General features: G+C 38.8%; 2 protein-coding genes across 6 annotated transcripts; both read right to left on the minus strand.

Moving 5' to 3' along the window:
• Positions 1 to 835: 835 nt before the first annotated feature.
• Positions 836 to 11,303, minus strand: LOC139658054 (tumor necrosis factor receptor superfamily member 14-like). Of its 3 annotated transcripts, none has more exons than XM_071536097.1 (10): positions 11,234 to 11,303; positions 5,463 to 5,603; positions 5,140 to 5,233; positions 2,975 to 3,100; positions 2,471 to 2,626; positions 2,109 to 2,196; positions 1,821 to 1,999; positions 1,679 to 1,707; positions 1,490 to 1,541; positions 836 to 1,355 (listed from the first exon to the last, which is right to left on the minus strand). In XM_071536097.1, exons 2-9 carry the CDS (start codon positions 5,502 to 5,504, stop codon positions 1,500 to 1,502), a joined length of 756 nt encoding a protein of 251 aa, XP_071392198.1. In that variant the 5' UTR covers positions 5,505 to 5,603; positions 11,234 to 11,303; the 3' UTR covers positions 836 to 1,355; positions 1,490 to 1,499. The 3 variants fall into 3 exon arrangements, with proteins under 3 accessions (XP_071392198.1, XP_071392191.1, XP_071392183.1); XM_071536090.1 differs by lacking the exon at positions 11,234 to 11,303 and adding an exon at positions 7,043 to 7,137 and having other exon boundaries at positions 836 to 1,291; XM_071536082.1 differs by lacking the exon at positions 11,234 to 11,303 and adding an exon at positions 7,043 to 7,137.
• Positions 11,304 to 12,478: 1,175 nt separating this feature from the next.
• LOC139658034 (tumor necrosis factor receptor superfamily member 14-like) lies at positions 12,479 to 21,208 on the minus strand. 3 transcript variants are annotated; one of them, XM_071536072.1, is made up of 10 exons: positions 21,184 to 21,208; positions 17,975 to 18,115; positions 17,654 to 17,747; positions 16,328 to 16,453; positions 15,822 to 15,977; positions 15,460 to 15,547; positions 15,166 to 15,350; positions 15,027 to 15,055; positions 14,838 to 14,889; positions 12,479 to 14,639 (listed from the first exon to the last, which is right to left on the minus strand). In XM_071536072.1, the coding sequence occupies exons 2-9, from the start codon at positions 18,014 to 18,016 to the stop codon at positions 14,848 to 14,850; spliced, it is 762 nt and encodes a 253-aa protein (XP_071392173.1). In that variant the 5' UTR covers positions 18,017 to 18,115; positions 21,184 to 21,208; the 3' UTR covers positions 12,479 to 14,639; positions 14,838 to 14,847. The 3 variants fall into 3 exon arrangements, with proteins under 3 accessions (XP_071392173.1, XP_071392156.1, XP_071392163.1); XM_071536055.1 differs by having other exon boundaries at positions 12,479 to 14,703; XM_071536062.1 differs by lacking the exon at positions 21,184 to 21,208 and having other exon boundaries at positions 12,479 to 14,703; positions 17,975 to 18,134.
• Positions 21,209 to 22,393: the final 1,185 nt, after the last annotated feature.

Here is a 22,393-nt window from a genome sequence, read left to right on the forward strand (position 1 = left end):
GTGTGTAGCTAGCTACTGTACTTTTCTATGATTGATTATCCTGTGGCGACCCCTAGTGGAGGAGACTGACAGGGGTGGTATTTGAGTTTAATTGTGTGAAATGTATGAATTCATTGTGTGGAATTTTAAAATAATTAATAAAAAATCAAATCAATGATTTGAGTTTGTTTTAAAATGAATATGGATAAATAAATAGAAATAATCTAATCCCTGCTCCAGTTTAATTCATGTTCTCACATATCGATATTTAAACCTTATGCTTAAGTCATGATTGGTTGAACTTGACTCATGAACTCTTGTGAACTCTGTTTCTCTAAAAAAAAAAAGTATGTAGCATCGAAACAACAAGGTATAACTTACCATCTAAAGATAAGGCTGATTTACTTTTATTTTTATTTTATTTAACGTTGTAAATGTTATTCTTTAGTTGTTTCTACTTTGTCATATTTTAGGGCAGTGATATTGGATATTGTTATCGCTGGGCTGACTGACATGCACAGGTGCTTTCTACAGTAGATGTGATATTGGCATTGTTCGATTGACATGGAGTTGCAGCTGTGGATGTGATGCATATGGATGACTGTACTTGTGTGGTCGACGTTGTTGTGCCTTTTATGCTGAGTATTTTCCTATTGTCGACTCTGTGTAGCCTAGGCCTTTTGATGCGCCGTTATACAATTTTTTTCTCGCTGTAATTATCTACTCTGACCTCATACCATATCCCCCCATTACATTGCCTAAAATCGCATATGTTGAAGACCTTTAAAACATTTTTTTTCATCTGAGCCCTTATGTCCCCACCATTTTTTAACACAAAGTGACGCCCTTGCATTTTACCTTGAATATTGTATGGGATGTTCCAATAATCAAGCATATTCAGACCTCCATGACAGTATGCCTTCAACCTTTTACAGTTCGTAATTATGAACATGTCTTTACACTTCAGACACTACACCCTGAGGTGCAGGCCTGTGGAGGATATGAAATTGAGCACTGCTTTGTTTTTTATGTATTTTTCTGTACAGCCATGTAAACTTTTCATTGTAACTGGGTGTACACCAGCCTCAGACAGTTCACTGACTAATCTTGCTCTTTCTTCTCTATATTTTCCACTGTCTCTTCTTTTCCACATACTCCGCATAGGTCGTCCTTATGTGAACCAGGTCCCATGCAAGTCCACAATGTCCAAGTCTTAATCTTGTCATATCTTCTTCAGATCTCTCCTCTCATTTCCCAAGTAATGTAGCAAGGTGCCCAAACTTCAGCTTGAAGCAGCTTTAATTTCTGTACACTGCAAGGAGAATGTGCCATATATGTTCAGATGTAGATGTTTTGAAGATGACACTGCTTTCAATCTGGGGACAGAATTATATTTACTTTAAACAGACATCAACACCTGACAGTTCTAAACACATCAGTGTAGCTCAATTAGACAGTTCTCAGTCAGTCCTCATTTACAGTGCAAAGGAAATGTGTAATGTTGTCTTACCTGTTGCTGTTCAATCACAAGTCTCTGGTGTTCCCACTCCATTCAGTGTTTCCTTGCAAGTGGAATATGAATCTCAATAAATAAGTGAAATAATTTAATGACTTACATGAACCAACCTTTGTCACCCAGGTACAGTACATGTAAGTGATTGTACTGGGTGTCAGTTACACACAAAAATGATAAACATACCTGTTCAAGAACCATTGGTATTGTTCTTCCTATAAAACAACATCAATGAAAAATATTATCTTATGTGATGATTTGGCAGAAAGCACTACCATCTGTCTACAACATGATGTTTTTGTTTTCAAGGCCTAAATTCTAATCTTACCTGTGCGTTGTTTTCCTCTCTTCTTTATCAGACAAATTAATGCATCTGTTCCAATCAACAGAAGAAGCACCACAACACTGATGGTTATGATTATTGTCTTGTCTGAACTTTGTTCTCTACATTCAGAATCAGTTGAATGAGTTCCTGGTCTTATCTGCTGAAGCCTCATAGATTCACACCTAGAATAATGGAGGGAAAACCGTTACTGGAACATGTATCGATGCCATGAATTTACTGCAGTGGTAAGAAACCAAATGTGATCATGACTGCTCTTGAAGTTGTTCTTACTTTGTGTGTGGTTGGCAGGATGTAAATGTTCCATCTGAATATGTTTCACCAGTGCAGTCAATGCACACAGTGTCTGTGGTTGCTGTTCCTGTACAAATATACATACAGAGATATATTGACACCAGTTAAGTGCAAATAATATGAATATTCCAACGTTTTGTCGAAATTAAGTTGTATGCTCAAGTGTTAGCATGGAGCACCAGAGCCAACAATCTACCAGAGGCACATGGATGATTTTGGTGTCTATGTTCTCATCACTTAATGGCGAAGTTGACCAATGGGACAATCTCCCAAACTCTTGGTGTATTCTTTTAAAACCTAACCTATCTCTATAATATTTAAGTCAGTATGAAAAGACCAACCTGTTTGGCTGATATATTGACCAGGTTTACAGCTCCTGTGTGTCTGTGCTGCAGCACAGCCGTCCTCTTTAGGGTCAATACAGTAGTGTCCCTCAAGTGGTTCACAAACTGCATCCGATGTAGTTGTACACAGCCTCTTCACCTTCAAACCAACACCTGTCACCACATTGGGTTAAAGGTTAAATATGGGAATACATAGCTTCTCTGCTACAACATCTCCTAGAATGTAAAAACATGCAAAACTTTTTTTTTTCCAACAGGCCATCCTGAAATGTGAAATAACATCCTATTTTATTTCTGTCCCACAGCATAACATGACCATAATATATCTGCAGTGGGTTGATAGGGTTGTTGATCAATACCAAAGACTCAATGATTACTTGGCCAGGTGCTGAGATTTCTGGCTTTCAAAACAAACTATTTTGGGGGGAAAAAATCCACCCATTGGAATTTCAAGACATTCCCAGACTCTACTAAGCTTTAGAAAATCCATTTGCAGTGTACCTGCATCACAGTTTGCACATGGAAAGCATTCTGTACGTTCACTAGGCTTATCCAGGAAGGTTCCCTCAGTGCAGGGCAGGCAGGAGGTCCTGTTTCTGTCAGTGCAATCTTTATAAACTCGGTTTCCTGTTGAATAGAAAATCCAAATTTAATTTCACCTGATATGGTTTATCAACTTTTCTAGAACTAATCTTAAATCAGGGTCTCCCAGTCATGTGCCATGGAGGGCTGAGAGGATTCAGAGCTCTTCCTCAATATGCGTTCTTATGTCCTCCATGATGTCTTTTAGACAATATCTAACTGCTGAAGCACGATTCGGATGGAGGATGGAGGACTGATACAGATCCCTGAAGTTTATGTGGCAACCGAAGAAGCATCTTGACCGACGACAATGAACTGAAAACCCTGCACAGGTCACTTTTACACCATACACAGCACTTTGCTTTTATCACGGCATTTTTATTCTGCTTTTATACACTTTTTAACTTGTACTCAGGGACTCGCATTCTATGTTGTCTTTTTTTTTGCACTTTGGTCTTGAGAGGAACGACATTTCGTTCTGCTGTATGTGCTGCATATATGGCGGAATAACAATAAACATGAACTTGAACTCACCAAGATTCATTGTGAGAACGAAGCATCACGTCCGAGCAGCGCTGTAGTCAGGGTTCGAGTTATAATCTCAGCTTTGTGGGGGTCTCTAAAATAACTAACGTTAGGGGCGGAGATAAATAAATAAATAAACTAGAAGGGCACATCAAAGATTCAGAGAGAGAGAGACTTCACTGCTCATTACATGGTCCAAGACTTTCACACACACACACAGCAGCCCACTTTTTTTTATCATGTCGCATGTGGCGCACGCTTGGTGGTGAAGTGCAGCCATACTGTCATTCACGAGAGAATATGGTGCGTAGTTCTTTTGGAAACATGTTTCTTTTAGCCTATTTATCACGTAAATAATACTCATTACATTGAAAAATGCATTATTTGTGATTAAAATAATGGTTGTTGGTAACGTATTAGTGACCCTCACAGATGTATGATTTTATGAGAGCTCAGACCCCTCCCACTGAGCAAAAGACGTGATTTCAACGTCTTGTCTATGCTTTAGCTCTCATATAGCCCAGGATCATTACGGCTATGTATAGACCTATTTTAGACCAAGCAGTAAATACATTATTACAATGAATAAACACCAGAGAAGTCCTGTAGACTAGCCTACAAGATAATTATCTGAGCACAAGAAGTAATTTCAACATTGCGTCTCTGCGTAGCTCTCATATAGTCCAGGATAATATTGTCTATGTATAGACATCTAATAAACTTTCACTTTTCAACCCCATTTAAACTTAATTTAGCCTAGACGGCTATGGCCATTTAGACGTGTTTTAAACGTCTAATCCACGTAAAATTGCTCAGTGGGCTCCTTATGGGAGCTCAGCTCCCACTGGCTCCCACATAACTCGAACCCTGGCTGCAGTCTACAGTAGAGCCGGTTAACAGCTGGGAAAATTAACAGCTGTGTGTCTTAATTGATCAAACAGGCAACATGAAGCACACAGCCCATCTCAATCTGTAAGGAAGCTTCTCTTCTCTACTTTCAGGAGAAGATCGTTCTCTCCAAGACAACTTGGGAAGAACTTTCTCCACAAGGACACAAGTATCGACTTGGCATTCTTGGAGTTGATAATCAGCACAGGTTCTCTTTAAAACCAAACACTCCAACAGGGGATTTCACTCATTAGCACACATTACATTACATTATGTCATTTAGCAGACGCTTTTGTCCAAAGCGACTTACAATAAGTACAATAAGCACAGAAAAAGAATCAGTGAAATTACCTGCTGTAGTGTTTGGTTGGAAGAAAAACCTGCAGACTCTCAGCTCTAAATGGCACATGGTTGAAGACACTTCTTAAATAAAAATGTATATTTCACTATGGTAGAACATTTCCACTTTTTAGCTCTACAGGAGTTCATGAACAAGCCAGCAGGTGGTGTAGAGAGTATAGAGACCGTTTCAACTGAAGGACCTGGGTTAGCAAGTATCCGCCCTGCTCAAATGTTTTTTGTGCTCCTGTACTCCCATCAGTAATGGGTAATCTAAAGATTCAATACTCTACCACAGTGAAATATTCCTTTAATGTTCAGTTGGATCTTACCTGGGGGACACATAGGGCAGCATTTCTGTCCTCTTCTGTACTCTGCATGAGGACAAGTGAGGGCATCTCCGGTGATGACATTCATCAGAAATATCTATGAATAGTAAAAAAATGATAGTCAGACTAGGTTTTCTCTCAAAACAGCCTGGTTCAAGTTAACATACTAACCAAGTTCACAACTAGAAATTGCTGAAATTTTCTTTCAGTGAGTGAGTGAGAGAGAGACAGAGAGAGAGAGAGAGAAAGGGAGGAGTTGACAGGAAGGGTCATGCACCTGCTGTGTTTTTCTAAGCCTACTATTTTTCTACAACAAATGTTCTTACCAATAATGGTGCAATTGTCAAAGGTTTTCTTCTGAAAGGCATTTCTTATGGGACATTAAACAGTTTTCATGAAATCCAGACACCATCTCAGTGAGATTTGAGATGGGGCGAGATTGAAAATCCAAATCAAAAGGAGGATATCTGGAGAAAAAAACAAAACAGAAAACATGTCCACATAGCAATTCCACTGTCTTTCAGTTCCACATAGCAACTTAATACACCATTACAAAAAGAACTGCAGTAATCAAATAATACATTTTAGAGGGATACAATCAAAATATCGCAGTGATACCATCACTGATACCATAAGAGATAAAAAAAACCAAAAAAACCCCAACATAAAATAGGATAAGGTCACTGTAAACTCACTATTGAGGACCAGAGATACACTATCATTCCTTATAGGAATATTACAGTAATTGGTCAGTAAGGGAAGGAATAAGTTGTGTAAAATATAACAGTATAAACAGTTACACGTTCAGTTAAATTGAAATATAAGTACAACCACTATGCCTAAGCCAAACCCTATGATCTAACCCTGAAGATTAAGGAAATAAATTAGATTAGGGCTACGCAAACGTTTTCATGTAAAAGACCAAGTAGTCCTGCACACTGTCTTCACTTCACTCAAGAATTTTATTAAATTACGTTTTGCTCAAGTGGCCCTTGTCAGGTATCTGAATAAACAATACACTGGGGTTTGTATATATAGGGGAACAGGAAATAAGATGGTCCAATCACAGGGCCAAGGTAATCAGGTAACCTCATGAAAAACATCAGTACCTAGTGATGCAAAGTCCATCCAGGTGACAAGGTATGGCAATCAAAAAGTTAATCAACAATCAAACGGTTAACAACATCCATAAATCTATAGCCTACATTGCATCCAATATCAAAACTCAAAAAATATATAAATAAATAAATAGGAGTATTGACCACAAATCTGTAGGTTAAGTACTGCTAGTCTCAAATTATTTGCAAAAATCATTTCACAAGCTCAGAATCTTTTATACAAGCTCAAAATCGACCCTTTATTGAGGGAACAATGAGTCTTGTTTTCTTATGTTGTTTTTTGCCCACCACTCTTATGTGCTGCTGTGTTATACTTTACATATTGTTACTGCCTGGTATTGTTGTATGATGATGTGTGGAAGGTGTATTGTTGGTTCTCCTTGTCATGCACAGTTACTGTCTGCCAGTGGTGCAGTCTACGTGATACGCAGGTATACGCTATACCCACTAAGAAAGCTCAAGGATTTTCGTATACCCACTTAAAAATGTGCAAGGATATGTAACAATATAGTTTTGTGACAGAACTTTCACTTCAGTGATTTTGTTTTGCAAATACTGGGTACAGTATAACTGCAATAAAATAAGTTTTGCAGGGGAAAGCATCTCCTCCATTCACACTTCCATTCATAAAATTCACCCTGTGCGCTCTGTCTGTGTTTCTGTCGCTTCTCACCATCCACGCTCCGTAGGGTATGTTCGAGTTAGTAGTCAGAGCGGGCCGGTTATTTTACGTGAGCCAGCTTTGAAGCCCGGCTTTGGGTGCATCGAGGTACACAAATCGAACTCACCTGTCGCTGCTTGCTATGTGTGTCTGTTGGGTAGGGGGCTCTGCCAATCTGTCATTGTGTAGTTTGTAGTCGGTCCTAGTCTAGGTCAGAGAAGGCAAGTTAGGCTACAAAAAAACAGGCGGCCAGATGGACACTGGAGTGTTAGCTTGGACTGACACTTGGTTGATGCTTCATGGTTAGATGCCTACAAGATACAGCAGGTTTTTTTCAGCTCAACATCTTCAATATAATATTGGATCACTGTAAACAAAATGTTACTATTTCTCTCCAGTCAGCTGGTTAGTCAGTTAGTTACTGAAACATCACATGAATCATCTATATTATTTTCAACTTAAGACATTGTTTCCATTAAACGTGAGAAAATGTTTAAAAATGTAATTTTTAATTTGTGCCTCTGTATATTTTACTATGTTGGTAGACTCCTCCAGCCATTCAGAATGGATTAGGCTTTTCATGGTGATCTTTGATGTGGCATTGAAAATATCAGCTTCCTAACAAATTGTCATGTCAAATTACACCAGAGGAAGTCACAGAACCACAGTAGGGGGATGCCCGCCCCCGGACCCCCCTACTATGGTTCTGTGACTTCCTCTGGGCTGAGCCCCGGATGTTCTGAAATCCTAACAACACCCCTGAGAATCACTATTCTATAGTATTGTAGCATACTAAAGGAGATATGCATTAGTGATGGGTTGTCCCTCATCACAGTATACCCATTACAATGAACTAGACGACACCACTGCTGTCTGCTATTTTTGAGTGATGATGTGTGTAAAGTGTATTGTTGGTTCTCCTTGTGATGTAGTTTTGGGGAAAAGAATTCCCCCCCGGGGACAATAAACTAACTAATAACTAATTGAGCCCATATGAACAAACCAGCGCAAATATCTGACACGCATTTTCCCCACATAATAGGCTACACGACCTGAGAGAGAGAGAGAGAGAGAGAGAGAGAGCTGCTTCTCGTTGGATTCCTCCATGACACAAATCACCAGACAAGTACAACACGGAAGGTCTCAGGTGTTTTGCTACAATAACGTCTTCACACGTTGCACCCTGACTAACATGTCCAACGGCGCGATAACTACGCGGCTTTACCACCGTCGCACATGAATTTCATTCGCTTATTTTCTATTAAAGTAGGCTAGAGAATTTACGTTAGTCTACTCACCCCAGTCGCTTTAGGACGAAAAGAATTACTTTCACTTTGCGTCATGTTTGGTCAGGATCAGGAGGAGGAGGTTCTACCCACACCACAGTATAACAGTGTCAAAGTGTTATTGTAGCCAAGGGCGTCACTTTGTGTTAAAAAGTGGTGGGGACATAAGGGCTCAGATGAAAAAAAATGTTTTAAAGGTCTTCAACATATGCGATTTTAGGCAATGTAATGGGGGGATATGGTATGAGGTCAGAGTAGATAATTACAGCGAGAAAAAAATTGTATAACGGCGCATCAAAAGGCCTAGGCTACACAGAGTCGACAATAGGAAAATACTCAGCATAAAAGGCACAACAACGTCGACCACACAAGTACAGTCATCCATATGCATCACATCCACAGCTGCAACTCCATGTCAATCGAACAATGCCAATATCACATCTACTGTAGAAAGCACCTGTGCATGTCAGTCAGCCCAGCGATAACAATATCCAATATCACTGCCCTAAAATATGACAAGGTAGAAACAACTAAAGAATAACGTTTACAACGTTAAATAAAATAAAAATACAAGTAAATCAGCCTTATCTTTAGATGGTAAGTTATACCTTGTTGTTTCGATGCTACATAGCCTACTTTCTTTTTTTTTTTAGAGAAACAGAGTTCACAAGAGTTCATGAGTCAAGTTCAACCAATCATGACTTAAGCATAAGGTTTAAATATCGATATGTGAGAACATGAATTAAACTGGAGCAGGGATTAGATTATTTCTATTTATTTATCCATATTCATTTTAAAACAAACTCAAATCATTGATTTGATTTTTTATTAATTATTTTAAAATTCCACACAATTAATTCATACATTTCACACAATTAAACTCAAATACCGCCCCTGTCAGTCTCCTCCACTAGGGGTCGCCACAGGATAATCAATCATAGAAAAGTACAGTAGCTAGCTACACACACAGACTGTAAAAACATATATGGACGTAGTCACCGTGACGTCACCCATTGGTTTGTGGAGTCCCGTTTTGAAGTTAATATAGAACCTCCTTGGTTTTGAAGCTAAAAGTTGGGGATTACGAGCGACGCCATGTTGACAGTTTTTGGAGCAGCTAGCGCGAGAGGGGTTTCCTACAGAGCCGCAGCGCCGCCTGCTATTGGTCCGTGATCGGCGATCACTGGACAGGTGACCTGTCAATCACGCCCCAAAGCACAGTCTGCTTTATCGTCTATTTTACTCTAAATGGGACCATAACTTACAAAATGAACATCATGCTGTATTGAAGAAGACTTGAAACTAGCGATTGAGACCATAAACTCATTAGGAGTGTTTACTGAGGTAATAAATCAAGTGACAAGTAGGGTCATTTTCCCATAGACTTCTATACAATCGGACTTCTTTTTGCAGCCAGTGGAGTCGCCCCCTGCTGGCCATTAGAAAGAATGCAGGTTTAAGGTTTATTGTGCAAATAATTGTAATAATAATAATAATTCTCAAAGCGTTCTCATTTGTTAGTTAAGATTTCTTGGTGCAAGCTATTTTTCAGAACATTTTTAACAAATGATGCTTTTAAAAAGTGATGGGGACAAAATCAGCCATTTCAAAAAGTGGTGGGGACATGTCCCCAGCGTCCCCAGTGTAAATGACACCTATGATTGTAGCCTACACGCAGTACCACATAACAATGCCATAACCTATACACGGGGATTAAATTGATCTGGAACCCTCGGTTGAAAAAACAAAAACCCGAAAAACAAAAAACGTTTTACCAACATAACCTACAGAAATATAACGTGATTTGACCATCCATCTTCCTCTATTGGCCTGCCAGTATTTCCCCTATATCCTACTATATTCTACCATGACATGACATGACCGCCGTGCTTAAAACGTTTTCAAAATATTTTTTTTTGTGTGGCAGGCGTCAAGCCTTATAGAGCCTAATGTCTGTGTAGACACAGTCATGACGGTCATCTCTCCTCCCTCTTTTTCTCTTCCTTCTAATGGACTAGGCTATATGACAGTAGGTACGATGCTGGATACTAAGTGCTCTTTGTCATCAGTCATCAGTGCACATGTATTAATCAACAACAACAACAGTAAAGACATTGCTAGGTTGATAAATAAATAAATAAATACATAAATTAATATAGACCTATATATGCTTCTGGGGTGCAAATATGACCGTCTACAGTGTAGTTTTATTTAAAGTTTTATTTGTGACTTATGGTGTTGGAAGCAGGAGTTTACAAGGAGCACTGAAGGCAGCAGCACCTGATAACCTAACAACTTCCTACATGATTACAGATATTATTATACATTCACAGTCTTCAACTTCTAACAGGAAAGACAAATTTCTTCCTCAGTAAAAAAGACTCCCCCTTGCTGTGTCTAGTTGAAGTCTTCAAGATCTCCAAGAAAACCAGCTGGTAGCTTTACCAGTAAAATAGCCAGTGTTTCAAGGAGGAAAGTGTATGGGACATTTTTTCCATCTCTATATGTATAGACATGAGGACCAGCTCAGATTATTAAAAGTTAATCCCAATCACAATATTCTCCTTCTTCACAGTGACATCTGCTGATAGACTTATCAATGTTCATTCTGACTGTTCAAACGGGGTTTAAATTTGAAAAATAAATTAAATGGCATTATAGACAGCAATTTCAATCTCCACTGATCTGAAGCAAGTTCAAAATCATTCTGTTTTTCAATGTAAATTATAGTAGTACATTTGAAAAAGTGTTGTTAACCCATAAGTTACATAAAAGCAAATCAAATGTGCTTAAATAATATATCTATCTAATTATTTTATTCTTCCACCACGATGCAAGTGAAAGTTTAAACCTCTGCTATTGTCCCACTCAAAACCATGAACACAGAACATAAAGTTATACAGTTACAATACCAATTTCATTACATTAGTCATTACTGAGTACCAGATATAAATAATTTGTGCAAGAGTATAATTTTAATTTTCACACCCTCCCTCTGGATTTAGATAGAATATAATAGAGATACAACTCACTCTTTTCTCAATGTGCTCATGGGCAGCAGACAGAGTTGAAAGCATTTATGAAGCCAGAAGAAGAACTAGTTCCAGTCCTCAGCTTAAAAATAGCTGATAAACAGGGAGGGAAGGAGAAATAATCCACTACAATACAGAAGCAAGTCATGCATAAGGTCACTTTAACTTTTAATACCCAGTGGAAATTTATCTTCTTGAAACAGCAGTTTGTGTAACTAGTAACTAGAAACTAAGCAATGATTTCATCCCCATGATCTACCTTTCCCCTTAGGGCTGCATTTCCCACAAGGCTACAGATTTCACATTGCATTAAAATTACAAGATCAGACATGTACACCAGTCATGCCAATACAATTACAGTGAGCTGTTTCTTGACTAAGGTATTGACTAACATTAAGCTAATCATTAACCTGTACCTGCACATACAGCACTTACACTTGGTTTAGACTCATGTGGGTTTTCAAAGGCTCAGACCAATATGCTTGGATTGAAGCTGTTTATTTTGTGCCAATATTCAATAGCCAATATTTGATGTTACAATCCTTTCTCCTTTAATCCAAGGTGAGCATTCCTACAGAATATCTTTACATTTGACCGTTTTCGTGCCAAAAAATATCCTGCTGGCTGATACCCCATTATTAAAAAAATATATCAGCCTAAACCTAATACAGTCTAATAGGTCATTTTTTATGTTTTAGCTAGATGTGTCACTTCTTCTGAGTGGGGGATGGGACGCTCTTCTCTGTTGCAGACACTCTTTGTGGTTTAGGTTGGTAAGACAGGTGTGTGTTTAGACAAAAATCTTGCCTAGTGCCGCTTTAAAGCTAATGAAATATTGAACTCTGTTTTTAGAGCAACAGGCTGAACCAGGAAGCTGTTCAGGAAGGTAGACAGGAAGGTAGAACAGACTTGATTCATGACAAAGGGACTTTTCCCCAAGCTCTTGCTTTGCTTTCAGTTCTACTCAGCTGCCTTGATGCAAGCTCATGTCAATAGACTGGTTATAGTCACATGGTCAAACTTGGGTATATAAAATGCACCATGTTCCTGGATCTGTTATCAGTCCCATGCGAGTCATTTATCTGATGGGCTCTCTCTCTCTCTCTCTCTCTCTCTCTCTCTCTCTCTCTCACTATCACTGTCACTCTCTCTCTCTCTCTCTCTCTCTCTCTCACACACACACACACACACACACACACACACACACACACACACAGTAGTTGTGTTGTGACAGTTCAAGTCAAGTCAAATTTTATTTATACAGCACATTTCATACACAGGACAACACAATGTGCTTTACATAAAAAGACAATACAGTTGCAAGACAATCATAGAAGTGCAAGTGCAGAAGATAAATATGCATCAACAGGTGTTAGTGCAGTTATACAAGAATCAGTGCAGAATATGCAGATGTCAAAATATCCAAAACACACACACACATGCCCACGCACACACACACACACACACACACACATTAAGAACTTAGCCATAGACTGTTGTGAAAAGTAAGGTTTTTAACCTGCTTTTAAAAGTGTTCAGTGTGGGGGCCTCTCTCAGGTCCTCAGGCAGGGCGTTCCATCTACTCGGGGCATAAATCCAAAAGGCAGCATCCCCTTCTTTGGAGTTAGTACGAGGGACGGTTAAAAGACCGCTGCCTGTGGACCTGAGAGTTCTTGCTGGTTTGTATCTAATTAGCATGTCTGTTATATACTGAGGTGCAAGGCCATTTAGAGCTTTGTAAACAAGCAGCAGAATTTTAAAATCGATTCTAATTTTGACGGGGAGCCGATGCAGAGGTCTAAGAACAGGTGTAATGTGTTCAGACTTTTTACTTCCGGTGAGAACGCGTGCAGCCGCATTTTGAATTAACTGTAGTCGCCACACAGCTGATTTTGGAAGGCCGGTGAAAAGACCATTACAGTAGTCTAGTCTACTTGTTATAAATGCATGAATTAATTTCTCAGAGTCTGATTTTGATAGAAAGCCCCTTAGTTTTGAAATGTTTTTTAGATGGTAGAAGGCTGATCTTGTGAGTTGGTTGATATGGCTCTTAATATTTAGATCACCATCTAGATTTCTAGCTTCACTTTTGCTCTCCAGAGACAGAGAACTGAGATGAGCTGCAATTTCCTGTCTCTGAGCCTTTGCACCAAAGATGAGCATTTGTGTTTTGTCTTTGTTCAGTTGTAAAAAGTTCTCTGACATCCATAGATTAATATCATCAATACACTGAGTTAGGGAATGTATGGGATCTAGGTCATCATGAGATAGGGATATGTACAGCTGTGAATCATCTGCATAATTATGGTAATTTATTTTGTGTTTCTGTATAACATGTGCCTCTCTCATATTCCTTCTACCACTTAAAAGTTACATTTTCCTTTCTTGTTTTATTTATTTATATAGCTCTTTATCACAGTCAAGTATCAAAATCATATACTATACTGCATCATATATACTACATATACAGTATATACATATCATATACATACTTAATGTACATCATTTACTATACTATACATCATATACTAGACCATATACAATATACACCATATGACACACAAACCTATTGGCAATTCAGAGTCTTCAATTCACCTGACCTGTGTGTCTGTGGACTGTGGAAGGAAACCCACGCAAACACGGGGAGAACATACATTCCAAAATGGCTTTGCAGAAGGAGTTGCAGGGTTATGACACAATATCCTGAGGTAACTGTTGGTACTGTTGGCACACAGTCTTTAATATTCCAAATTAAATGCCTATGGGGAGAAAAGTTGTGCTCATAAATAATTAACCGGGATAAAAGTGCTTGTATATGAATACTTGACTGGGATCTGACTTACAACAAAATTACATATAGAAATTCTATGCCACCAAGTCTTTCAAAAAGACATTTTGAATAATACACCACAATTTGTTCTTTGGCTGGATGTAATTTTTGATCCATTTTACCTTGAATATTGTATGGGATGTTCCAATAATCAAGCATATTCAGACCTCCATGACAGTATGCGTTCAACCTTTTACAGTTCGTAATTATGAACATGTCTTTACACTTCAGACACTACACCCTGAGGTGCAGGCCTGTGGAGGATATGAAATTGAGCACTGCTTTGTTTTTTCTGTATTTTTCTGTACAGCCATGTAAACTTTTCATTGTAACTGGGCGTACACCAGCCTCAGACAGTTCACTGACTAATCTTGCTCTTTCTTCTCTATATTTTCCACTGTCTCTTCTTTTCCACATACTCCGCATAGGTCGTCCTTATGTGAACCAGGTCCCATGCAAGTCCACAATGTCCAAGTCTTAATCTTGTCATATCTTCTTCAGATCTCTCCTCTCATTTCCCAAGTAATGTAGCAAGGTGCCCAAACTTCAGCTTGAAGCAGCTTTAATTTCTGTACACTGCAAAGAGAATGTGCCATATATGTTTAGATGTAGATGTTTTGAAGATGACACTGCTTTCAATCTGGGGACAGAATTATATTTACTTTAAACAGACATCAACATCTGACAGTTCTAAACACATCAGTGTAGCTCAATTAGACAGTTCTCAGTCAGTCCTCATTTACAGTGCAAAGGAAATGTGTAATGTTGTCTTACCTGTTGCTGTTCAATCACAAGTCTCTGGTGTTCCCACTCCATTCAGTGTTACCTTGCAAGTGGAATATGAATCTCAATAAATAAGTGACATCATTTAATGACTTACACGAACCAACCTTTGTCACCCAGGTACAGTACATGTAAGTGATTGTACTGGGTGTCGGTTACACACAAAAATGGTAAACATACCTGTTCAAGAACCATTGGTATTGTTCTTCCTATAAAACAACATCAATGAAAAATATTATCTTATGGGATTTAGCAGAAAGCACTATCATCTGTCTACAACATGATGTTTTTGTTTTCAAGGCCTAAATTCTAATCTTACCTGTGCATCGTTTTCTTCTCTTCTTTATCAGACATATTAATGCAACTGTTACAATCAACAGAAGAAGCCCCACAACACTGATGATTATGATTATTTTCAGACTAATGTCTAAACTTTGTTCTCCACATTCAGAATCAGTTGAATGAGTTCCTGGTCTTATCTGCTGAAGCCTCATAGATTCACACCTAGAATAATGGAGGGAAAACCGTTACTGGAACATGTATCGATGCCATGAATTTACTGCAGTGGTAAGAAACCAAATGTGATCATGACTGATCTTGAAGTTGTTCTTACTTTGTGTGTGGTTGGCAGGACGTAAATGTTCCATCTGAATATGTTTCACCAGTGCAGTCAATGCACACAGTGTCTGTGGTTGCTGTTCCTGTACAAATATACATACAGAGATATATTGACACCAGTTAAGTGCAAATAATATGAATAATCCAACGTTTTGTCAAAATTAAGTTGTATGCTCAAGTGTTAGCATGGAGCACCAGAGCCAACAATCTACCAGAGGCACATGGATGATTTTGGTGTCTATGTTCTCATCACTTAATGGCGAAGTTGACCAATGGGACAATCTCCCAAACTCTTGGTGTATTCTTTTAAAACCTAACCTATCTCTATAATATTTAAGTCAGTATGAAAAGACCAACCTGTTTGGCTGATATATTGACCAGGTTTACAGCTCCTGTGTGTCTGTGCTGCAGCACAGCCGTCCTCTTTAGGGTCAATACAGTAGTGTCCCTCAAGTGGTTCACAAACTGCATCCGATGTAGTTGTACACAGCCTCTTCACCATCAAACCAACACCTGTCACCACATTGGGTTAAAGGTTAAATATGGGAATACATAGCTTCTCTGCTACAACATCTCCTAGAATGTAAAAACATGCAAAAAAAAAAAAATTTTCCAGCAGGCCATCCTGAAATGTGAAATAACATCCTATTTTATTTCTGTCCCACAGCATAACATGACCATAATATATCTGCAGTGGGTTGATAGGGTTGTTGATGGATACCAAAGACTCAATGATTACTTGGCCAGGTGCTGAGATTTCTGGCTTTCAAAACATACTATTTTGGGGGGAAAAAATCCATCCATTGGAATTTCAAGACATTCCCAGACTCTACTAAGCTTTAGAAAATCCATTTGCAGTGTACCTGCATCACAGTTTGCACATGGAAAGCATTCTGTACGTCCATTCAGCTGATCCAGGAAGGTTCCCTCAGTGCAGGGCAGGCAGGAGGTGGTGTTTCTGTCAGTGCAGTGTTTATAAACTCGGTTTCCTGTTGAATAGAAAATCCAAATTTAATTTCACCTGATATGGTTTATCAACTTTTCTAGAACTAATCTTAAATCAGGGTCTCCCAGCCATGTGCCATGGAGGGCTGAGAGGATTCAGAGCTCTTCCTCAATATGCGTTCTTATGTCCTCCATGATGTCTTTTAGACAATATCTAACTGCTGGAGCACGATTCCACAAAAACAAAAGAATGAAAGGATGGAGGACTGATAAAGATCCCTGAAGTTTATGTGGTAACCGAAGAAGCATCTTGACCGATGACAATGAACTGAAAACCCTGCACAGGTCACTTTTACACCATACACAGCGCTTTGCTTTTATCAAGGTATTTTTATTCTGCTTTTATACACTTTTTAACTTGTACTCAGGGACTTGCATTCTATGTTGTCTTGTATTGTTTTTTGCACTTTGGTCCTGAGAGGAACAACATTTCGTTCTGCTGTATGTGCATATATGGCGGAATAACAATAAACATGAACTTGAACTTGAACTTGAAAACCCCAAGATTCATTGTGAGAACGAAGCATCACATCCGAGCAGCGCTGTAGTCTACAGTAGAGCCGGTTAACAGCTGGGAAAATTAGCCCATCTCAATCTGTAAGGAAGCTTCTCTTCTCTACTTTCAGGAGAAGATCGTTCTCTCCAAGACAACTTGGGAAGAACTTTCTCCACAAGGACACAAGTATCGACTTGGCATTCTTGGAGTTGATAATCAGCACAGGTTCTCTTTAAAACCAAACACTCCAACAGGGGATTTCACTCATTAGCACACATTACATTACATTATGTCATTTAGCAGACGCTTTTGTCCAAAGCGACTTACAATAAGTACAATAAGCACAGAAAAAGAATCAGTGAAATTACCTGCTGTAATGTTTGGTTGGAACAAAAACCTGCAGACTCTCAGCTCTAAATGGCACATGGTTGAAGACACTTCTTAAATAAAAATGTATATTTCACTATGGTAGAACATTTCCACTTTTTAGCTCTACAGGAGTTCATGAACAAGCCAGCAGGTGGTGTAGAGAGTATAGAGACCGTTTCAATTGAAGGACCTGGGTTAGCAAGTATCCGCCCTGCTGAAATGTTTTTTGTGCTCCTGTACTCCCATCAGGAATGGGTAATCTAAAGATTCAATACTCTATCACAGTGAAATATTCCTTTAATGTTCAGTTGGATCTTACCTGGGGGACACATAGGGCAGCATTCCTGTTCTCTTCTGTACTCTGCATGAGGACAAGTGAGGGCATCTCCGATGAAGACATTCATCAGAAATATCTATGAACAGTGAAAAAAAGATAGTCAGACTAGGTTTTCTCTCAAAACAGCCTGGTTCAAGTTAACATACTAACCAAGTTCACAGCTAGAAATTGTGTGAGTGAGTGAGTGAGTGAGAGACAGAGAGAGAGAGAGAGAGAGAGAGAGAGAGAGGGAGGAGTTGACAGGAAGGGTCATAAGCCTGCTGTGTTTTTCTAAGCCTGCTATTTTTCTACAACAAATGTTACCAATAATGGTGCAATTGTCGAAGGTTTTCTTCTGAAAGGCATTTCTTATGGGACATTAAACAGTTTTCATGAAATCCAGACACAATCTCAGTGAGATTTGAGATGGGGCGAGATTGAAAATCCAAATCAAAAGGAGGATATCTGGAGAAAAAAACAAAACAGAAAACATGTCCACATCATTTGTCCAAAAATGTTATTTACACATTCACAAAATGTGTTTAGAACTACAAATATTTTTTACACATTCACATATTCAAATACATATGCAAACATTTTTCACATGTTCACTGTGGAGGAAATTACACTATTATACTATTCTATGTGTTTTATGTCTTTAATATCTGTACTGTACTCTCTTTGTATTATGAGAACTCATCTCTGTGTGGAAATTTACAAACTGCTGTTAAATCTTTTATCTCTGGAAGCTGGCCATTCTATTCATCATGTATCAAGCACGATACATTTCTCAGTTGAATGCCGTCTTTGTCTTCAGTAATTTTCCATTCTCCACCGGTTTGAGATAAACCAAGGTTCTGACCAGAGACGGCCTTTAGTGTCCGGTTGGAACTGAATTTTGTTATGTACACATGCACCCTGATCGCATAATGTTCCAAGTATAAGAATGTGTCAGACTTCTCATGACTCAGATATTTCTACTTCTTGATTACAAGACAGGTGGACAAATCAGAGGTGGGGCCCTTTGCTGATCACACCTGTTGTGAATGCATCGTGCCTTGAGCTACACTGATGTGTTTAGAACTGTCAGATGTTGATGTCTGTTTAAAGTAAATATAATTCTGTCCCCAGATTGAAAGCAGTGTCATCTTCAAAAGATCTACATCTAAACATATGGCACATTCTCTTTGCAGTGTACAGAAATTCTGCAACTCCTGTTTTGGCTAAAATATCTGAAATAAACCAATATCTTTACTTTTTCTTAACATAGATCATCTAGATGCAGTGTAATTACTAGTTCGGCTGTACTAGATATTTGATATATTCAGTAGATATATCTTTTATATCTTTTTTCCAGAGTGACGGCCGCTGAGAATCATGGGTAGGCTATTGTAGCCTATCGTCCAAAACTGACGAAAAAAACCTTGATTTCTCAGACTGGAAGGTGAAATAATTAAAACGGATGGCCATAACATGAATCTATCGTATTGTTGAGTTATCAAGGACACTTTCGTGTTTTTGTGTTGTTAAAGAAGAATTCTGATCCGAAAGAGAATGCTACTCTTCCGGATCAGAATTCAAGAGACAGCCAAGACATGAGCTGAATAGCATGGCAGAACGCCATTTCTTTATTTTTCATTCCACTCAAATACATTTTATTGAAAATGCACATTTAATTGTCATATAAAAAGCTAGACTGTAGTCCTCTCACGGCACTCGGGGAGGCGCTGTTCTGTCTGGCGCTGGGGTATGACCATTGAAATAGAAGAAGAAGTAAGTACACTTTATTATTGACTGTAGCCGATATAAATGAGTATGACGAATACGTGAATGATTGGAACTTGAGATAGGCTACAGGTTTGATTGCATTTCCATTGGACGTGCAATACGAATAATAATAAATTAATGAATTGTGTCAAATAAAGGTGCCCCGTTGAAATCAATGAGCTTTGCTACGCGCTGTGTCACTGCCAAATCTGTCCGGGCTACCCGTCGTTATGGCAACGAGTGCGCTGGGCTTTGGAGAGAAAGCCGGCTAAAATTATTTATCTATAAATTAGCCTAGTGAATTACTGAAGTGCACTATTAAGGTGACGAATCTTCATCAGGGTTTGTGTAGGCTAAATGAAACTTTACATAAACTCATAAGCTCGTAAACAACGTAAACTGTGCAACATTATGCAGAGAATGTGCAACATTCTAAACATTAATTTACCTCATCACAGCGTCCCGTTCCTATCACAGGAACCAAGAACCAATCATTTCGGGGGTTGTTAAGAATATTGCGTTCATATTTACTGAAGGAAATATGTGTGCATGTCACAGAAAATTAAATTATGGCCATACGCCGTAAACAATATGAGAACTGGGGGGCTGGGGATTCCGAACAAAAACGTATCTCATTGTTCCACATGCTCGAAATACGTGGTGTGTAATAAAATATACAATTTATGTAATTTCATAACCAGAAAATGGTTATTATAGCCTACTCATTCTATTCCCTCAAAACGCCAAAAGCGCCTCAAAAGCGCCACCAGCGGTTAAAACACTATAACGTTGATATACACGTAGCCTATCTAGAAATGTTGATATGAAACGTATTTATGATTCAGAAACGTTGAGATTCTACGTATCCGTGGTTTGCAGAAACGTAAAATGCCAACATTTTATTCTGGCGACTGGGTTGTTCCGATTCAGATATCAAAAAAGATAATTTAGATATTTCATTATGAGGAATTAAAGATATCTTTAATTGAAAATTAGGACTAGTCAGAGCTAAAGTGAAGATATCTTGAATTTAAGTTACGACTAGGCATAATTTCAATGGAGATATCTGGAATTCACATTGTCTGAAGTGAGTGGGTTTTTGAATGGGTTTTTGTTTTTTTGTTTTTTTTCTGAAACTCACATTTGAAATTATTTGTCCACAAATTGTATTTACACATTCACAAAAGGTTGTTTACAAATCTTTTCTACACATTTTGAAATTATTTCTGTTTCCTTAAATCATTTTACACATTCAAATACATTCATGGAAAATGTTTTCACATGTTCACTAATGGTGATATACAACTACGAGTCTCAAATCATTTCACAAGCTCAGAATCTTTTATAAAAGCTCAAAATCGACCCTTTATTGAGCCCATATGAACAAACCAGCGCAATTATCTGACACGCACTTTTCCCACAGAATACACGACCTGAGAGAGAGAGAGAGAGAGGAGAGAGAGAGAGAGAGAGAGAGAGAGAGAGAGCGAGAGAGAGAGCGAGAGAGAGAGAGAGAGAGAGAGAGAGAGAGAGAGAGAGAGCGCGCGCTGCTTCTCCTTGGATTCTTCTATGACACAAACCACCAGACAGTAAATTCCAACATGGAAGGTCTCTGGTGTTTTGCTACAATAACGTCTTCATACGTTGCACCCTGACTAACATGTTCAACGGCGCGATAACTACGCTGCTTTACCACCGTCTAACATGAATTTCATTCGCTTATTTTCTATTAAAGTAGGCTAGAGAATTTACGTTAGTCTACTCACCCCAGTCGCTTTAGCACGAATAGAACTGCTTTCACTTTGCGTCAGGTTTGGTCGGGATCAGGAGGAGGAGGTTCTACCCACACCACAGTATAACAGTGTCAAAGTGTTATTGTAGCCTACACGCAATACAAAATATGAATGCCATAACCTATACACAGGGATTAAATTGATCTGGAACCCTCGGTTGAAAAAAAAAAAGTTTTATCAACACGTTACAGAAATATAACGTTCCTCTATAGCCAGCCAGTCTTTCCCCTGTATCTACATTCTACCATGGCTGTTAACCACAGTAAGATCATGACATGACCCGCTGTGCTAAAAACATTTTAGAAATATGTTTTCTTATGTGTGGCGGCGTGCGGTCCGCAGCGCGCGCCCACACAGACACGCTTTGCAGCGCGAGCCGCAGCAGGGCTTCATTAGAGAGCAACAGCGTCGAGCCTTATCTTTTATAATGTCTGTGCAGAAACAATGCTGACACCAGACGCCATCTCTTTTCTCTCTCTTTTTCTCTTCCTTCTCAAGAGGTAATCTATTAAGTAAGTAATACACACATACAAATGAAACATAAGTTACAAACATACGTAGTATATAGGCTACATAATAGGACTCATTAACTAGGCTATAGGAAAACGTTTTTTCTAACTTTGAAGCAACTTAAGAGGAAATTTAAGGACAAAGTCACTTGACTTGACAAGCACAAAAACAGATGTGATGTCTTTACACATGAGTCTTTTTGACATTGCTGTCAGTTCATATTGTATATGCACAGTCTTCCAAAAAAGGAGATATGAGCAGCAATTTGGAACTAAACCTGTGTCTCTTAATTTAGTCTCTCACTCTTTGGCTCTCTGACTTGAATGCGTTCAACTTGGACACAATTTAAGAAATTCTGCCCAAGGGCCTATACCAGTGTGACACTGTTTTTAATTTGATTCATTTATCTCTTTAGTAATCAAAGATAATGCAATGCAAGCATGAGCCTCTACTTCCCTGTGAGTCAGAGAAGAGGAATTCACCTGCCTTTGCCCTCGATGGTCTGACCTTACTCAGCACTGTGTAACCAAAGCACTGTGTTTCCTCACCGCTCCATTCAGAAATAGCAGCAAAACAAACCCGAGTGTCTCATAGCTGTACAGGCAGTTATTCAAGACTATTAAATGGCTTTTTCCAAAAGCAAAGGAAGCCGGCCGAGCCTGTAATCCCTCAA

The sequence above is a fragment of the Centroberyx affinis genome, unplaced genomic scaffold (assembly GCF_046629955.1).
Source record: "Centroberyx affinis isolate AG114_WGS23_722 - 3 ecotype Tasmania unplaced genomic scaffold, CSIRO-AGI_Caff_v1 ptg000185l_1, whole genome shotgun sequence".
NCBI classification, from domain to species: Eukaryota; Metazoa; Chordata; class Actinopteri; order Beryciformes; family Berycidae; genus Centroberyx; species Centroberyx affinis.

Excerpts from the sequence above, each read along its gene's own strand:
- LOC139658054 (XM_071536097.1), bottom strand. The coding sequence starts at position 5,504 with ATGCCTTTCAGAAGAAAACCTTTGACAATTGCACCATTATTG. Across the intron at positions 2,197-2,470 it reads TCAATATATCAGCCAAACAG|GAACAGCAACCACAGACACT; the intron begins GTTGGTCTTTTC and ends ATATTTGTACAG. Across the intron at positions 1,542-1,678 it reads TACCAATGGTTCTTGAACAG|GAAACACTGAATGGAGTGGG; the intron begins GTATGTTTATCA and ends TCCACTTGCAAG.
- LOC139658034 (XM_071536072.1), bottom strand. The coding sequence starts at position 18,016 with ATGCCTTTCAGAAGAAAACCTTCGACAATTGCACCATTATTG. Across the intron at positions 15,978-16,327 it reads ATGTGCAAACTGTGATGCAG|GTGTTGGTTTGATGGTGAAG; the intron begins GTACACTGCAAA and ends ATGTGGTGACAG. Across the intron at positions 15,056-15,165 it reads GAGAAGAAAACGATGCACAG|GAAGAACAATACCAATGGTT; the intron begins GTAAGATTAGAA and ends GTTGTTTTATAG.